This window comes from Pituophis catenifer, unplaced genomic scaffold (assembly GCF_029215685.1).
Source record: "Pituophis catenifer annectens isolate HBS135680 unplaced genomic scaffold, rPitCat1.0.hap2 SCAF_10, whole genome shotgun sequence".
Classification (NCBI taxonomy): Eukaryota; Metazoa; Chordata; class Lepidosauria; order Squamata; family Colubridae; genus Pituophis; species Pituophis catenifer.
In genome coordinates this window covers 6651128-6667376 of record NW_027256890.1, presented here as the reverse complement: position 1 = coordinate 6667376, position 16249 = coordinate 6651128, and the positions used below count along the sequence as shown (strand labels likewise).

At 48.9% G+C, this 16249-nt stretch overlaps 1 protein-coding gene across 1 annotated transcript in view; it reads right to left on the bottom strand.

Moving 5' to 3' along the window:
• Nucleotides 1-16249, bottom strand: part of EP400 (E1A binding protein p400) — a 98987-nt gene that overhangs the window by 18135 nt on the left and 64603 nt on the right. The window contains 11 exon segments of the mRNA XM_070951598.1: nt 32-79; nt 799-972; nt 2947-3188; nt 4008-4161; nt 4990-5034; nt 5491-5625; nt 7201-7284; nt 9765-9968; nt 11100-11243; nt 12062-12173; nt 13389-13585. Coding sequence (XP_070807699.1) covers nt 32-79; nt 799-972; nt 2947-3188; nt 4008-4161; nt 4990-5034; nt 5491-5625; nt 7201-7284; nt 9765-9968; nt 11100-11243; nt 12062-12173; nt 13389-13585 — 1539 coding nt within the window.

The following is a 16249-nucleotide window of genomic DNA, read 5'->3' as shown; positions in this document are numbered from 1 at the left end:
GCAATTGGAACAACAATTTGTAAGTGCACACCTTATAAATGCTTTTAGTCTTCTTCTTAGGGTTCGCTTCATACATAAGCTGTAAAATAAGAAGCAAAGTTTGACTTTCCGCGATGGGTTTGGGAAGGCGGTTAGTGTCACAAAAAATAAAAAGTAATAATAATGATAATAATAATGATAATAATAATAATAATAAAAAAGGGGGGAAAACAAGGAAGTCCAGTTGCCTTTTGAAAAAAGCACCTTTAGGATCAACCATGACCTGGATGACTGAGAATCTCCATCAACAATCATTAAAGAGGTTGCCTCATGGATTCGGTGAGCAAAGGAGGGGCAGGTGCGAGGCCTGGAGGGAGGGGGGAAAGAGGCAGGCTTCGTCATCCCTGATGGGAGCCCCCCCCCAAAGGAACTGGGGAGCATGCTGGAAAGCCTTGGCACAAACTTCGGGTCTCAGTCTCCATGCCCATCCTTCAAAGAGGCATCGGGGTTAAACCTAGCTCAAGAGGGCAAGCCGGAGAGGGGGGGGGCGGTTGCGGGAACACCTTGGCAATTTCTTAAACAAGCAAAATAATAAGAATATTTCTTGTTTAAAAAAAAAAAAGAAAAAGAAAAAAAAAGGAGGAGGATAAAAGCGCCACAGCCAAAGCATCACACACAAGGCACACACGGTCACAAAGAGGGAACCCGCTTCGAATGGGGTTTTTGCGTCGAGCCCCGCTCTCGCTCACGGCCTCCCTTCGGCCGCGGGGGTGTGGTGGAGCGAAGCGGGCCCCCACCCCCGTTTGGACTGGCACTCACCTTCCCTTCTTCGCGGGGAATGACGACGTTCTCGTAGCGGTTGCGGCACTGCTTGGGGGAGCGGTAAACCCGGCTGCAGGAGTTCACCACGTCGCTCACCAGGTCCCAGTTGGGGGTGTGTGCGGGGGACATGATGGCCAGGTTGAGCGGGAGTTCCAGCAGCTGCTTGACGGCCTGCATAAAGGTGGGAATAGCGAGGGTAAAGTGTCAAAATAATGGAATAACGGAGTTGGAAGGGACCTTGGAGGTCTTCAGGTCCAACCCCTTGCTTAAGCAGGAGACTCTCTACCGTTCTAGACAAATCTTTGTTCAATTTCTCCTCCAAAACCTCCAGAGATGGAGCACCTAGACCCACGATGGAAAACCTATGGCACGCATGCCCAAAGTGGCACGGGAAGCCATGTCGCCTGGCACGTGTGGCCTTGCCTCTTTGTCTTCCAGGTTTCTGGCGCACATGCACGCGTGACAATCAGCTGTCCTTCGCGCGCACGGCAATGCCGAAAACCTGTGTGAGCATGTGTGCCGGCCAGCTGATTGTTGGGCGTGCATGCACGCTGGAACCCAAAAGTTCAGCTTTTCCAGAGCGCGATCCGTTCACATGCACAGTGCCGAAAACCTGTGAGCGCATGTGTGCCGACCAGCTGATTGTCGGCCACGCATGCGCGCTGGAACCCGGAAGTTTGGTTTTTCTGGAGCGCGACCCTGATGAGCATGCGTGTGTGATGTTTCCGTGCGACCTTCTAGGAAATCGGTGCCGAAAAGGTTCGCCATCACTGATCTAGAACTTCTGAAGGGCTTTTCCAGCCCTCTCTAAGCAGTTCACAGAGTGAGCCTGTTGCCCCCAACAATCTGGGTCCTCATTTTACCCACCTAGGAAGGATGGAAGGCTGAGTCAAATTTTGAACCACTCAGGATCAAACTCTTGGCAGTGAGCAGAATTGGCCTGCAATACTGCATTCTAACCACTGTGCACGATGGATGGATGGATGGATGGATGGATGGATGGATGGAAGGAAGGAAGGAAGGAAGGAAGGAAGGAAGGAAGGAAGGAAGGAAGGAAGGAAGGAAGGAAGGGCAACAGCAATATACTTAGACTTATGTAACACTTCACAGTGCTTTCCAGCCCTCTCTAAGCGGTTCACAGAGTCAGCCTCTTGCCCCCAACAATCTGGGTCCTCATTTTATCCACCTCAGAAGGATGGAAGGCTGAGTCGACCTTGAGCCGGTCAGGATCAAACTGCTGCCAGTGGGCAGAGTTAATTTGCAATACTGCATTCTAACCACTGCGCCACCATGGCTCTTTAAATAAAAAGCATCTAGGCCAGTGATGGTGAAACTTTTCAGCACCGAGTGCCCAAACTGGAATGTGTGTGCATGTGGGAGCGCCGAAAACTCAAAGACCAGCTGGTCTGCGTGCACATGCTGGTTTTTTGGCCTGTTTTCCGGGCCGTTTTTGTGCCAAATATGGCCTAAAAACGCCCAAAGAACAGCCTGTTTTGGGGTTGTTTTTGGCCATTTTTTGTGCTGTTTTCTGGTGCTCTGGCACCCATGAAGACCAGCTGGCTGGCGCACATGTTCACCGGAAACTAGAAGAGGAGCTGGCAACAGTGCGCGTGCCCACAGAGAGGGTTCTGCGTACATGCCATAGGTTCGCCATCATGGATCTAGGCAGTTTTAGGCTGCAGAAATTATTACGTCTTCTGGTGTTATATTCTTGGAACATCTCCCCCTCCCAGTTCATATCTCGCAACCACCCAAAAGCTGTCTCCCTTCTGGGAAGGAACAGCCATTGTGAGACGTAAGCATTTATGTTAAGGAAGTAGGAAGGGGAGGAAAACAGTGGCTCAGTGGCTAAGACACTGAGCTTGTCGATAAGAAAGGTCGGCAATTCGAATCCCTAGTATTAGGTCTCTTGTGTGAGCAGGGGGTTGGACTAGATGACCTCCAAGGTCCCTTCCAACTCTGTTACTGTTACTGAAGAAGAAAGAAAAGAGGTTTCTTGGCTGTCTCTGAACTGAGACATCCCTGAAAACAACAAGATGACATCTAGTGCCCGGCTGCTTGATGGCACAAACTGGGTCATTTTGGGTGCCCACTACAGAGATGCTGGGATCGGTTTTTGGGTTGGTTTGGTAGGCCGCCTCTCACCTGGAGGAGAGCCCAGTCTTCGCTGATCAGCCACTCGGGGTTGTCCTGGCCGGCCTCCGCCACCGGCTTCACGAGGGTGGGCAAGGGCTTGGCGAACGGGGTCTGCTGTTTGAGCAGGATGTTCTTCTTTTGCTCCTTGCCTTCCCGTCGCACTTTCAGCATTCCCGGAGTGGCACGGTCAAAGAGGGAGCGAGGAGGGACGACGATTTCTCCGTGACGCTGCTTCTTCTTCCTTCCTGCGGCTGGGAGAGAGGGTGGCCACAGTCAGAGGACAGCTAGGGGGGGGTGTATCTTTCTTTCTTTCTTTCTTTCTTTCTTTCTTTCTTTCTTTCTTTCTTTCTTTCTTTTCTTTCTTTCTTTCCTTTCTTTCTTTCTCCTCTCTTGGTCTCTCTCTCTCTCTCCCCCTCCCCATCTTTTGTCTGTCCCTCCCACCCTCTCTGTCTATCACTCCCCCTCTCTTGGTATCTCCCTCCCCCCCCATTTCTCCCTCCTTCAGTCTCTCCCTCTCCCCCTCCCCGTTTCTAGGTGTCTCCCTCCCTCCCCCTCCCTCGATCTCTCTCTCCCTCTCTCCCCCCTCCCCCTCTCTCTGTTTCTCCCTCCCTCGGTCCTTCCCCCTCTCTTGGTCTCTCCCTCTCTCCCCCCTCCCCCTGTCTCTCCCTCCCTCCCACTAGGTCTCTCCCTCTCCCTCTCCCCCTCCCCCTTTCTTGGTCTCTCCCTCCCTCCCCCTCCCTTGGTCTCTCTCTCCCTCTCTCCCCCCTCCCCCTCTCTGTCTCTCCCTCCCTTGGTCTCTCTCTCCCTCTCTCTCTCCCCCCTCCCCATCTCTTGGTCTCTCCCTCCCTCCCTCTCTCTGTCTCTGTCTCTGTCTCTCTCTCTCTCTCTGTCTCTCTCTCTAGGTGAAGACACAAACAAGAGTGCATGCAGTCTGTCCTGAACATGTCAAGCCTCAAGCCGGGAAGATGATGTGGATAGAGTCACATCAGCTTTGAGGCGAAAGTGACAAGAGGTGCAGCGAATACACAAGGCAGAAGGCCTATGGACCTCAAATCCCAGGCAAAGCTTACTGGAAGGATCGGTCTTGTGCCTCTTGCGCTCCTTCCTGACGTACACGGGAGGCAGCTTGGACTCTGGGATGGGGACCGGCTCGTACATCAGACACATGACCGAGTCAATGTAAATATCGTTGTCATCCTGCGGTGGGGTGGGCGGAGTCCAAAGCTGCAAAAAAGCATCAGGAGAAAGTTACCCAAGTAGATATATACTTGGATGTGTTTCACTGGGGGTGGGTGGGGGGTGGGTGGGGAGGAGAATAAGAGGAGGAAGTGGAGGAAGAAGAAGAAGAGGAGGAGAATAGCAATAGCACTTAGATTTATATACCGCTTCACAGTGCTTTACAGCCCTCTCTAAGCGGTTTACAGAACCAGCCTACTGCTCCCAACAATCTGAATCCTCGTTTTACTGACCTCAGAAGGATGGAAGGCTGAGTCAGCCTTGAGCCTGGTGAGATTCGAACTACCAAATTGCAGGCAGCCAGCAGTCAGCAGAAAGTAGCCTGCAGTACTGCCTTCTAATCACTGTGCACCATGGGAGGGAGGGAGGGAGGGAGGGAGGAAAGAAGGAAGGAAGGAAGGAAGGAAGGAAGGAAGGAAGGAAGGAAGGAAGGAAGGAAGGAAGGAAGGAAGGAAGGAGGAAGAGCAATAGCCCTTAGACTTATCGCTTCATAGTGCTTTACTGTCCTCTCTAAGCGGTTTTACAGAGTCAGCCTCTTGCCCCCAACAATCTGGGTCCTCATTTTACCAACCTCGGAAGGATGGAAGGCTGAGCCAACCTTGAGCCTGGTGAGATTCGAACTGCCAAACTGCAGGCAGCCGGCAGTCAGCAAAAGTAGCCTGCCATACTGCACTCTAACTACTCTAACCACTGCGTCACCGCAACTCTTCACCACCGCAAATGGGAAGAGGATGGAACGAGGAGGAGGAAAAAGATAGAAGGAGAATGGGAGGAGGAAGGAGAAGGAGAAAGAGAAGGAGGAGGAAAAGAACTTACTGGCATTATTTCAGTTTGTCCATCTGGTCCTTCGTAAAAATACTCCTGTAGTACCAGGGACGGTGGTGGTGGGGAGAGCGAGGACAAAGAGAGGTTTATTCAGTGTTATGGAAAATGTACCCCAATTCTTACCCCACCCCTCTTAAGACCCAGTTCAAAATAGGGAGCATCATCTAAGGGGATCACCCCCTCCCACCAGCCTCTGAGAGGGAGACTCTGATCCCCAAAGGGCATCGTCAGCTGGAAACAAAGATGAGAAAAAGCAGAGCGAAGAGAAACGTCCACAGCAGCCGCCACGACGGCTTTTTGCTCCTGAAAACCCTGGCATTCACACCTCAGCTAGAGCTTAAGTTGGAGAAGTTAATTTACGGCAACGGGAGAAGGGCAACATTGAAAAGACGGTGGATGGTGATTGTGACAGGAAAACGCAGGCGAGCCCAAAAGCCTGGAAATATTTCCAGAGCTTCGAGACGACGGGAAAAGACAGAGAAATTTATTTACTTTGTTGTAGGCGTCTTCTCGAGTGTAAGTGAAAAGTTCTTCCTCCTTCCCTTGCAGAAACGTTTTCTCTTCTTCCTCTTTCAGCCCTTTCAGATGCTGAGCCTCCCATTTCCGTTTTGCCGTCCTCACTTCCACCTAGATGTCAAAAACGGAAAACCAGAAGAACTGTTCTGACCTAGGCTTCCCAAGAGCATGAAGCAGACTCCTTGTCCCAACAAAAACCCCTTTTTATTAAGTTACTGTGAATTCCTCTCATTCACATCCAGCAAAGTCTTTCCAGGGAGAATTGACAGTCGCAGACCTTATCTGGCTTGGAGAGCTGCCAGGCCCATATCTTCAAAACTTGGCAAGGAGTCTTTGAGAGTTACGAACCAATTAAGCGAACTAATTGTCTCCTGCAAACTCCCCTCCTCTTTTGCTCCTCTTTTATTCCCTCTGGGAGGAGCCATTCATCGTCCACCTGTGGCTTTACTCCTGAGTCGACCCTTGTTCTTTAGCTGTTCCCTTCGTCTGGCAACTCTGCACATGCGCACACTGGGAACAGGCTCTAGCTGTTGATCTGCCTCACTGATGTCTGACTCTGAAGGCAGCTGATAATTGGCATATGGCCCTGGCCAGCTTTCTGCCTCCGATGCAGAGACCTCATCAGAGCCTTCCCCAGACTCCAGGACTGGCCCACGTTCCTCCACAACCTCTTCACTGTCCGAATCTGCTACCAGCTGCGACTAGAACCAGAAAATGTGGGTTCGGGAGAGCTTGCATTCGCCGTGGCAATATTACGATATTTCTGCATCAAAAGATTGCTTGGGGGGTTTCAAAAGATGCCTGTGTCTGTTGAAGGGGGCTAGATATTTTGTCTTCCTTTGATAAGTATAATAATTAATAATGTTGGCATTCCTACTTCCCAGCATATCAATAGCCAATCAGTTTGATCTAGTGGTTAAGGCACCAGGCTAGAAAATTGGAGTTGGTAAGTCCTAGTTCCACCTTAGGCATGAACCCCAGCTGAGTGTCTTTGGGCCAATCACCAGGAAACGGTGCGTTCTAGTCCTGCCTTAGCCATGAAAGCTGGCTGGGTGACTTTGTACCAATCATCAGGAGACTGGGAGTTCTAGTTCTGCCTTAGCCACAAAAACCAGTTGGGTGACTTACAGCCAATTACCAGAAGAGAGAGACTTCTAGTCCCACCTTAACTATGAAAACTGGCTGGGTGATTTTGGGCAAATCACCAAGAAATGGTGAGTTCTAGTCCTGCCTTAGGCATGAAAACCAGCTGGGTGATTTTGGGATAATGACCAGAAGACAGTGAGTTCTTGTCCCACCTTAAGCCTCAAGGTTAACTGGGTGACTTTGGACCAATCACCAGGAGACAATGAGTTCTAGTCCTGTTTTAGGCATGAAAGCCAACTGGTGACTTTGGGCCAATCATCAGGAGATAATTGAGTTCTAGTCCCACCTTAAGCCTCAAAGCTAATTGGGTGACTTTGAGCTAATGACCAGAAGATGGTGAGTTCTAGTCCTGCCTTAGCCACGAAAGCCAGCTGTGTGACTTTAGGACAGTCCCCTCCCTCTCTCATCATAGTGTTGTGGTTGTGGGGAAAATAGGAGGAAAAAGGTGTGTTGGATATGTTTTGCCACCTTGAGTTATTCGTAAAAATAATGGCAGGATGGACATAAATAAAACTAAGTAAATAAATAAACAGATCCTACCTCATTTTCTTTGGATTCATTCTCCTCAGCGGAAACGTGAAAGAATTCCAAATAATTCAAGGCGTACTTTTCAATGGGGGTGAGCTGAAAAAAAAGCAAAAGAGAAGCCACAGCATGATCAATTAAAATATTAATGGGCAACAGATTCATGACCTTTGGAGTGGGCAACCAAATGCCAATAAGGAGGATATAAAAGAACCATGTGCTGTGGTCCGCCGCCGGCCTGCGGAGCTGGCATCAGAGTCGGACAGTGAGGAGGCAGGGGAGGACTGTAGGCCAGTCCTGGAGTCTGGGGAAAGCTTGGACGAGGGCTCTGCATTGGAGGCAAAGAAAGGGCCATCTGGGAGGTACGTACTGCCTCTGGAGCCTCCAGAGTCAGACCTCAGCGAAGAAGAGGAGCCTGTTCCTAGTGCGCGCATGCACAGAGCTGCCAGAAGGCAAAAACAGCTAAAACAAGAGGGACGACTCAGGAGTAAGGCCTGGAGATGATTGGCCCCTCCCATAAGGTTTAAAAGAGGAGAAAGGCACGTGGGCCTTTGCAGGAAGCAACGTTTGTTCATTCGGTTCAGCTTAAAGCCTGAAGCTCTGTTTGATTCTGGACTCCGTGTGGCTTTGCCTATTAGGCCTTTGGCAGCGTGTCAAGGGAGATAAAGGTGGGTGATTATCCTGAAGGAATTATCCCAACGGACTCTTTACAACTAATTGGGACTCAGCTGTGAATGAATGTAATTCACAGCTGTTGCAATAAAAGAGGTTTTTGGGACTACTCGTGTGTTTTACTGACTCAGGAAGCCTAGGTTAGACACCATGCTTGGTTTGCATTAATTTGGTGTCACTTGATAAACACAGCCACGCTCAGTTTATTAAACGGAGAACACAATCTCTCCTTCAGCTACAAAGGCTTAGTTTTGAATGGGACATATTTTTTTTAAAAAAAGCAAAGGAGCCTTGGTAGTACAGTGGTCTAAAGCACCCTGTTATTAAGACCAGCTGCCTGCAATTACTGCAGGTTCGAATCTCGCCAGGCTCAAGGTTGACTCAGCCTTCCATCCTTTCTAAGGTAGGTAAATTGAGGACCCAGTTTGTGGGGGCAATAAGCTGACTTTGTATAAAATATACAAAAGAATGAAGGCTATTGCTTAATGCATTGTAAACTGCCCTGAGTCTCCGGAGAAGGGCAGCATATAAATCAAAATTAAAAAATAAAATAAAATAAAAGGAATGGACAACTTGGATAGCCAACTAAATGTCTATGGAGATTCTCCGTCATCCAGGTCATGGTTGTCCCAAAGGTGCTTTTTTTTCCAAGAGGCAACTAGACTTTCTGGTTTTTCTTTTGAAGACATTTCACTACTTCTCACCTAAGAAACTTCTTCAGCTTCTTCTTCAGCTTCTTCATCAGAGCTGAAGAAGCTTCTTGGAGGAGAAGCGAAATGTCTTCAAAGAAAAAACCAGAAAGTCCACTTGAAAAAGCATCTTTGGATAGTGCTAGCTCAATCTTAAAAGAAGCGTGTTTTTTTTTCCCCCTGAGTCAAAGCAGAATGGGGATGGCTTGCTGGGGAGAATCAGATGCATTAATTTAAAACAAAAATAAATAAACGGGCTCTCCATTTTTATGTCTTGCTTATTTATTTTTGTTTTGTGCTACCTTTAGAAGAAGGTAGCAAGAGAGGCTGAAGAATCATGCCAAGGAAACTTCAAGGGCTGGTCCAGGTAGAAGACCAATAGCCCTTAAATTTATATGCCACTTCACGGTGCTTTTACAGCCCTCTCTAAGCGGTTTTACAGGATTCGAATAAATGAGCTGGAAGGGACCTTGGAAGCCTTCTAGTCCAGCCCCTGCTCAAGCAGGAGAACCTATACGATTTCAGGCTGTCTAGTTTCTTCTTAAAAAGCTCCAGTGATGTGAGCACGCATGATTTCTGGAGGCCAGCTGTTCCACTGCTTAATTGTCCTCACTGTTAGGAAGTTTCTCCTTAATTCCAGGTTGCTTCTCTCTTTGGTTAGTCTCCAACCATTGTTTCTTGTTCTGCCCTCTGGTGCTTTGGAGAATAATTTGACCCCCTCTTCTTTGGGGCAGCCCCTCAAATACTGGAATGCTGCTATCCTGTCTCCCCTAATTCTTCTTTTCTTTAGACTAGCCAGACCCAAATCCTGCAGCTGTTCTTCATATGGTTTAGTCTCCAGGCCTTTGATCATCTTCACTGAACTTTTTTCAAAGTCTCAACCTCTTTTTTGTAGTAGGGGGACCAAAATTGGTTGCAGTATTCCAGGTGTGTGGTCTTACTAAGGGTTTTATAAAGTCAACCTCTTGCCCCCAACAATCTGGGTCCTCATTTTACTGACCTCAGAAGGAGGGAAGGCTGAGTCAACCTTGGGCCGGTTGAAAATTGAACTGCCAAATGGCAAGTCAGCCGGCAGTCAGCAGAAGTAGCCTGCAGTACTGCATTCTAACTACTGGGAGTCAGGAGTTCCCCCTCACTAATTAAAAAGCGCACACACAGAGACAGCAAAAGAACGTTTCTCGGATCGGGATGGGAAATGCAGATGGAAAACAAGGGCACCTGATCGACCACGGCCACCAGCTCCTGCAGCAGAGAAGGTTGCTCAAGGTATTGTGCCTTTCCAAGTTCTGAAACCAGAGGTTTCGACGCCGATTCGTTCTCTCCATCCAGAACGTGCGAGTTCCACGCCTCGTTCTGCTCCTCCTCTTCCATCTCTTCTTCCTCCTCCCTATCCTCTTCCTCTCGTTCGGTACTTTTCAGAGCCTTTAAGAAGACACAAAGCATCTTTTTTTCCCCCTCCCCTGTACTGGTAATGTACATTAGATAAATTTATTAAATTTATTTGCCACCTGTTCTCTCTCTATGGGGCTACTCTAGGCGGCTTAAGAAAGACAAGAAAAGAGCGTAAAATGGAAGTAAAAATAACAGAACAATAAAATAAACATTGAGAAGGAACACAGCGCCGAGAATGCATCAATGCCATAACCAAAAAGAGGGATGGGGTGGAGAGTAGAGAGCAAGGGGAGAAGGTGGAGTTTGCCGTCAATAGAGCGGCTACTTCCAGCATGGACTAAAAAATCTGCACCACAAAAAATATGGATTTGATATAACTTGAATTTGTAAGTTTGTTTGCAGGAGGAAGTAAAGAGGCATACTTTCTAAATTGATTTATAAATTGAAACATGAGGTTGGGTCCAATCTGGGTCAGTCACAGGGACCAAAGGTTTTGTCTCCCAAGCTTTGGGACTCACGCTGGAGTGTGTACTGTTCTGTGTGTGGTATTTACCGTATTTTTCGGAGTATAAGACGCTCCTGACTATAAGACGCACCTACCTTTTTGGGGGAGGAAAACAAGAAAAAAAAATCTGCCTCTGCCTCCCAGCAATTTGCCTCCTTGCAGCAAACAGCAAACAACCTGCTTTAGTTTCATTTTCAGCACAGCCTGATTAGCACAAAAAAAAAAAATCTGCCTCCCAGCAACTTGCCTCCTTGCAGCAAACAGCGGAGGCCCGCACAGCAATAGGCAATGGCAATCCCTGCAGCCTGAAACAGTTGACGGTTGGGAGGCCAATCCAACCGACAATCAGCTGCTTGTGCTAATCAGGCTGTGCTGAAGCTGAAACGGGCTGTTTGCTTTAAGGAGGTAAATTGCTGGGAGGCAGAGGCCAGAGGGTGGGTGTGGCTACATTTGGTGTATAAGACGCACCCAAATTTTCACCCTCTTTTAGGGTGGCCATTAAGCAGCCTGTCATAAGCCGAGGACTGCTTGTACGTTAAAAATATCACTCAGAATGAAACTATGTACTCCGGCAACTCAACTCTCAACCAGCAAATCCAAACCACAAATGCTCCACACTTTCTTACATCCGTTGAAAAATCTCTGTCTTTCCTTACCTCTATAAAGGGCCTGGCCACTTTGGGAGAGATGGTTTCGGAGGGAGATGGCTCTTGCGACAGCATGACAAATTCTTCGGCTTTCACCCGGAAGCCCGAATCCTCCATTGGTGAGTGAACTTCAAAAAGTTCCTGAATTGTTTGCTGCAGAGAGAAGGGAAGGGAAGGGAAGGGAAGACTTATTCCATCTTCACGTCCCTTGTTTACTTACTTTGGTTCTCAGGTAAAGGTTAAGAGTTTCCTGTCCAATCGTTTCTCACTCTAGTGGGTGGGGCTCATCTCCGTTTCTTGGGCAAAGGAGCCGATGTTGTCTGAAGACATTTTCCGTGGGCACGTGGCCAACATGGAACACTGTTTCATTTTCCTGCCTAAGCAGGGGGCTGGACTAGAAGACCTTCAAGGTCCCTTCCAACTCTGCTATTCCTATTCCTATTCCTATTCTATTCCATTCTATTCTATTATTCTATTCTATTCTAAATTTCCTTATCCTATTCTATTCTCCTTCCTTCTTTCCTTCTTCTCCTCCCTGTCCTGTCCTGTCCTGTCCTGTCCTGTCCTGTCCTGTCCTGTCCTGTCCTGTCCTGTCCTGTCCTATCCTATCCTATCCTATCCTATCCTAACCTATCCTATCCTTATTCTATTCTAATTTTATTCTATTCTATTATTTTATTCTCCTTCCTTCTTTCCTTCTCCTTCTTCTCCTCTCTATTCTCTCCTCTCCTCTCCCCTCCCCTCCCTTCGTCTCCTCTCCCCCCTCCCTTTCCAATGAAGTGGTACCTATTTATCTACTCTCACTGGCATGCTTTCGAACTGCTAGGTGGGCATGAGCTGGGGCGAGAATCTTTTATTTCTACACCACTTCATTTTCCAGAGGCTTCTGAGGTGTCGGTCAAGTGGTCAGACTTTACCAAAGCCACCGGCCCCAAGCGAACATTTTTCTGCCCTTTTCAACCTGGAGATACCTGTGTTAAAAAAGCCATGGAGTAGTCGTTTCCCTGAGCGGCTACTTCTCGGATCAAATCCTTAGTCCCGTTTTTTAAGAGCTTCTCTTCGACCGAGTTCCCGCTGACCAGCCTAGAGAAACCAGAGAGGAAGTGTCGCTTTAAAAGGAGGGGTCAAAGACAGCGCCTGAGAAAAACAGCAAAGCCACGGATAACACAGGCAGTCCTCGACTTACAACATTTGGTTTAGCGACCGTCCGAAATTACGACGCCACTGAGAAAAGTGACTTGTGAACCGTTTTTCACACTTATGACCATTGCAGCATCCCTATGGTCATGTGATCAAAATTCAGCCACGTGGCAACTGACTCATATTTATGACGGTTGCCGTCTCCCAGGGTCACGTGATCCCCTTTGGCGACCTTGCGATAAGCAAACTCAATGGGGAAGCCAGATTCACTTAACGACTGTGTTACTCACTCAACAACTTCGGTGAGTCCCTTAACAACTGTTAGCAAGAAAGTTCGTAAAATAGGGCAAAACTCACTTAACAATGGCAGCGATTCCCTTAACTGCTGTGGCAAGAAAGGTCGTGAAAAGGGAAATAGCAAAACTCACTTAACAAATGTCTTACTTAGCAACAGAACTTTTGGGCTCAGTCGTGGTCGTAAGTCGGGGACGACCAGTATTGGATCAAAAAAAAAAAATAAGAAGAAGAAGAACGCGATTTGGAGGGATAGAGTTACAGGCCCGCCCTTTCCTCCTGGGGTTGTCTCTTCCTTTTCCTTTTTTAAAAAACATTTTAGAGCCTTTTATTTGTAATGAAAAGATTCTACAGACATACCCCCCCTCCCACCCGCATCACTGCATGCCAGGTTTCTGTCCAATAGAAAAATAAAGAGGCAGAGACCTGCCTAGATGAACAAATCGCTTTACAAAATGTATAATTTACAGCAGTAAACCTGTATTTACTAAAAAAAATAAAAACAAAGTTTAAAGAACAGATGTTAAAAGGAAACAGCTTCTTACAACTTCCAGTATGGAAGGGTGATCCAAAATTAGACGAGGCATACTAACAGAATAAAACAAGAGGGTTTTTTTTTGTTAAGAAAAAGCACTAAACTCTAAATATTGCTGTGAAAACAGTATAGTTATAGGAATACACTCAAATGGTCCAGGACTGCAAGGACTGCAGGATTTCCCTTTTCTTTAAGTCTGTATCTAGGTAGTATTTATAGAGATTCAACTTGTGTTTTTTCCGCACTAATCTCTTCTTGGAAGGTAACCATTAAGCAAAGCTATGTCTGAGGAGCTTTAGGTGCTGTCTCTTCCTTTTCACCAGCGTCACCTGTAAATGTGGATGTCCTTGCACCGGCCAATCCGATCGCACCACTCCTGAGCTTTGGCTTCCATCACCGGGTTTAAGTCGTTGTCGTAGAACACGACAGTGTCAGCTTCCACCAGGTTAACGCCCGTGGAGCGGCTGTGGGAGGAGAGGATGGCGCAGAAGAGCCGTTTGTCTCGGTTGAAGGTTTTCATCAGCTCCTGATGGGGAGTAAAAGACACACTAGTTGCCAAAAGCTCACAAGATGATGTACAGATATACCGAAATACAGGATCTGTCCCATTCTCATTGGCTGAAAGCTAAATCTGGCAGGATCTGTCCAATGAAGCAGGCAGATATCCATGTTTTATGACAGGGGTGTCAAACTCAAGGTGTGAGATCCAACATGCGGCTGTTGTGGCCCGTCAGGGGCCTGTGCAGCTAGTAGCTGATTCCGACAGCAAGGAGGCTGGTGTGATGCTGCGCCAGCAACCTGTGCAGCTGGCACTCGAGTCGGACAACGAGGAGGCTGGAGAAGATGTGGTGCCAGAGGCGGGGATTCAGCCAGGGCCTTCAGAACCTCCAGAAGCTCCCATAAGTGAAGCGGATGAAGAGGAGGAGCCTCTTCTCGATGCATGGGCACACAGAGCTGCCAAAAGGCAGGAGTGGCTCCTCAGGAGGAGGTCTCCTCGAGAGTAAGGCTTGGGGCTAATTGGCCACTCCCTTAGCCTATTCAAGGAGGAACGATGACTGAAGCAATTTGCAGGGAACAACTTCGTTCACATATCTTCGTGTCTTGTCTTGCTTATCTTATCGGCTTCCTGCAAATTGCTTCTGGGCATCCTGCCAACCACAGTAAGCTTTCAGTATCATTTTTTGAATTCTTGGTGGCTGTTAATGCAGTTAATTAACAGCCATTGTAAAAAACTGGTTTATTTAGTAAACTAAGGTTTGAACGGACTTTGTGTGTACTGCGTTCTTTGGGGTCCGTAGCTGGGGCAGAACAGCGGCATGCTTAGATCTAGTCCATTGGGCCGCCCTGCAAACAGCGAAGGACCAGCCCGTGGTACCTCTACCAGTGAAAACGGAGCTTGGGAGGGCTGCGTGTGGCCCTCGCGAGCTGTGTTTTTGCTGGCAGAGGGTGTTGCAGGAGGTCATCCCAGCTGAAAACGGAGCTCGGGAGCCCATTTTCGCTGGCAGAGCACTCAGGCCGCCACAGGCGCCCCTGACACGAGTGATGTCAAGCTGGCCACGCTCACCCACCCACCCAAGGTGAAATACAACCCTGATGCAGCCCTCAATGAAATCCGGTCTGACACCCCCGTTTTATGAGGGTCTGTGGCAGGTTTTGGACACAAACTAAAACCTATGATGGACAGCTTGAAAGGAACTGTGTATGTCAGTGATGTCTAACCTTTTTGCCATCGCGTGCCAAAAGTGGGTGGAACACGGGGCGTTACACGCATGTGCCCACACCCATAATTCTATGTGCCCTGTCCCCCCACGGATCTGTGCCCATCCCCCCGCACCCTCCCCGCTTTTGGCACATGATGGCACGATGGGCCCATTTTTTGCCCTCCCCAGGCTCCAGAAGATTTCTAGAAGCCTGGGGATGGTGAAAACGACCTTTCTCACCCCCCTAGAGACCCTATGAAGGCCAGAAACGGCCTGTTTGCTGACTTCTGGTGGGACCAGAAGGCCTGTTTATTGCTCTCCCCAGGCTCCAGAGCCTTTCTAGGAGCCTGGGGAGGGTGGAAACAGGACCCCCCCCCAGCGACCCTCCAGAGGCTGGAAACAGCATATTTCCCGACTTCTGGTGGGCCCAGAAGGCCCAAAAATCAGCTGGCCGGTGCGCACATGTGCGCCGGAGCTAAGCTCGCATGTCCACCGATATGGCTCCATGTGCCACCTGTGGCACGCGTGCCATAGGTTTGCCATCACGGGGGTATGTCTAAAAGTCTAAGGAAGAGAAGGACTAAGGGTGACATGAGAACAGTCTTACACTATTTGGGGGGCTGTCCCAAGGGAAGAGGGGATCGACCTATTTTCCAAAGTGCCAGAGGGCAGGACAAGAAGCCATGGATGGAAACTAATCAAGGAGAGAAGCAACCTGGAACGAAGGAGAAATTTTCTGACAGTGAGGACAATTAGTGGAACTCTCTAGAAGTTGTGGGTGCTCCATCACTGGAGGATTTCAAGAAGAGATTGGACAGCTGTGTGTCCAGAATGGTATAGGAAAGTGATGGCTAACCTTTTTGCCATTGCGTGCCAGAAGCGGGGGGTGGGGGGAATTGCGGGTGTGTGTGTGCACGTTCTCACACCCATAATTTAATCCCCCCGCACCCTGGCTCCCTGTGCATGCACGTGTGACACCCCCCTTTCCCATGCCCCATTTTGGGCCTAGCAGGCCTCCCTGAAGCCTCCAGAGGCCGGAAACAGCCCGTTTCCCGACTTCTGGTGCAACCGGAAGGCCTGTTTTTTGGCCTCCCCAGGCTCCAGAAGCTTTCTTGGAGCCTGGGAAGGATGAAAATGGCCTCCTCCAACCCCCGGAGGCCAAAAACTCCCTCCCAGAACTCCGCGTAAGCCCTGGCGCCCAAAACGGGCCGCGTGCAGACTCCTGGGGGGGAAGGGCAGCCAAAAATCAGCTGGCCGTCGCACACATGTACACTGGAGCTGAACTAGGGCAACGGCTTGCATGCCCACAGATATGGCTCCACATGCTACCTGTGGCACGCGTGCCATAGGTTCGCCATCAAGGTCTCTTGCCTGAGCAGGGGGTTGGATTAGAAGACCTCCGAGGTCCCTTCTAACTCGGTTCTTCTGTTATAGACCCGAACGCTTATGTGTAAACTTGCTCACTGGTGCAAACGGGCTTCCTCCAGCAG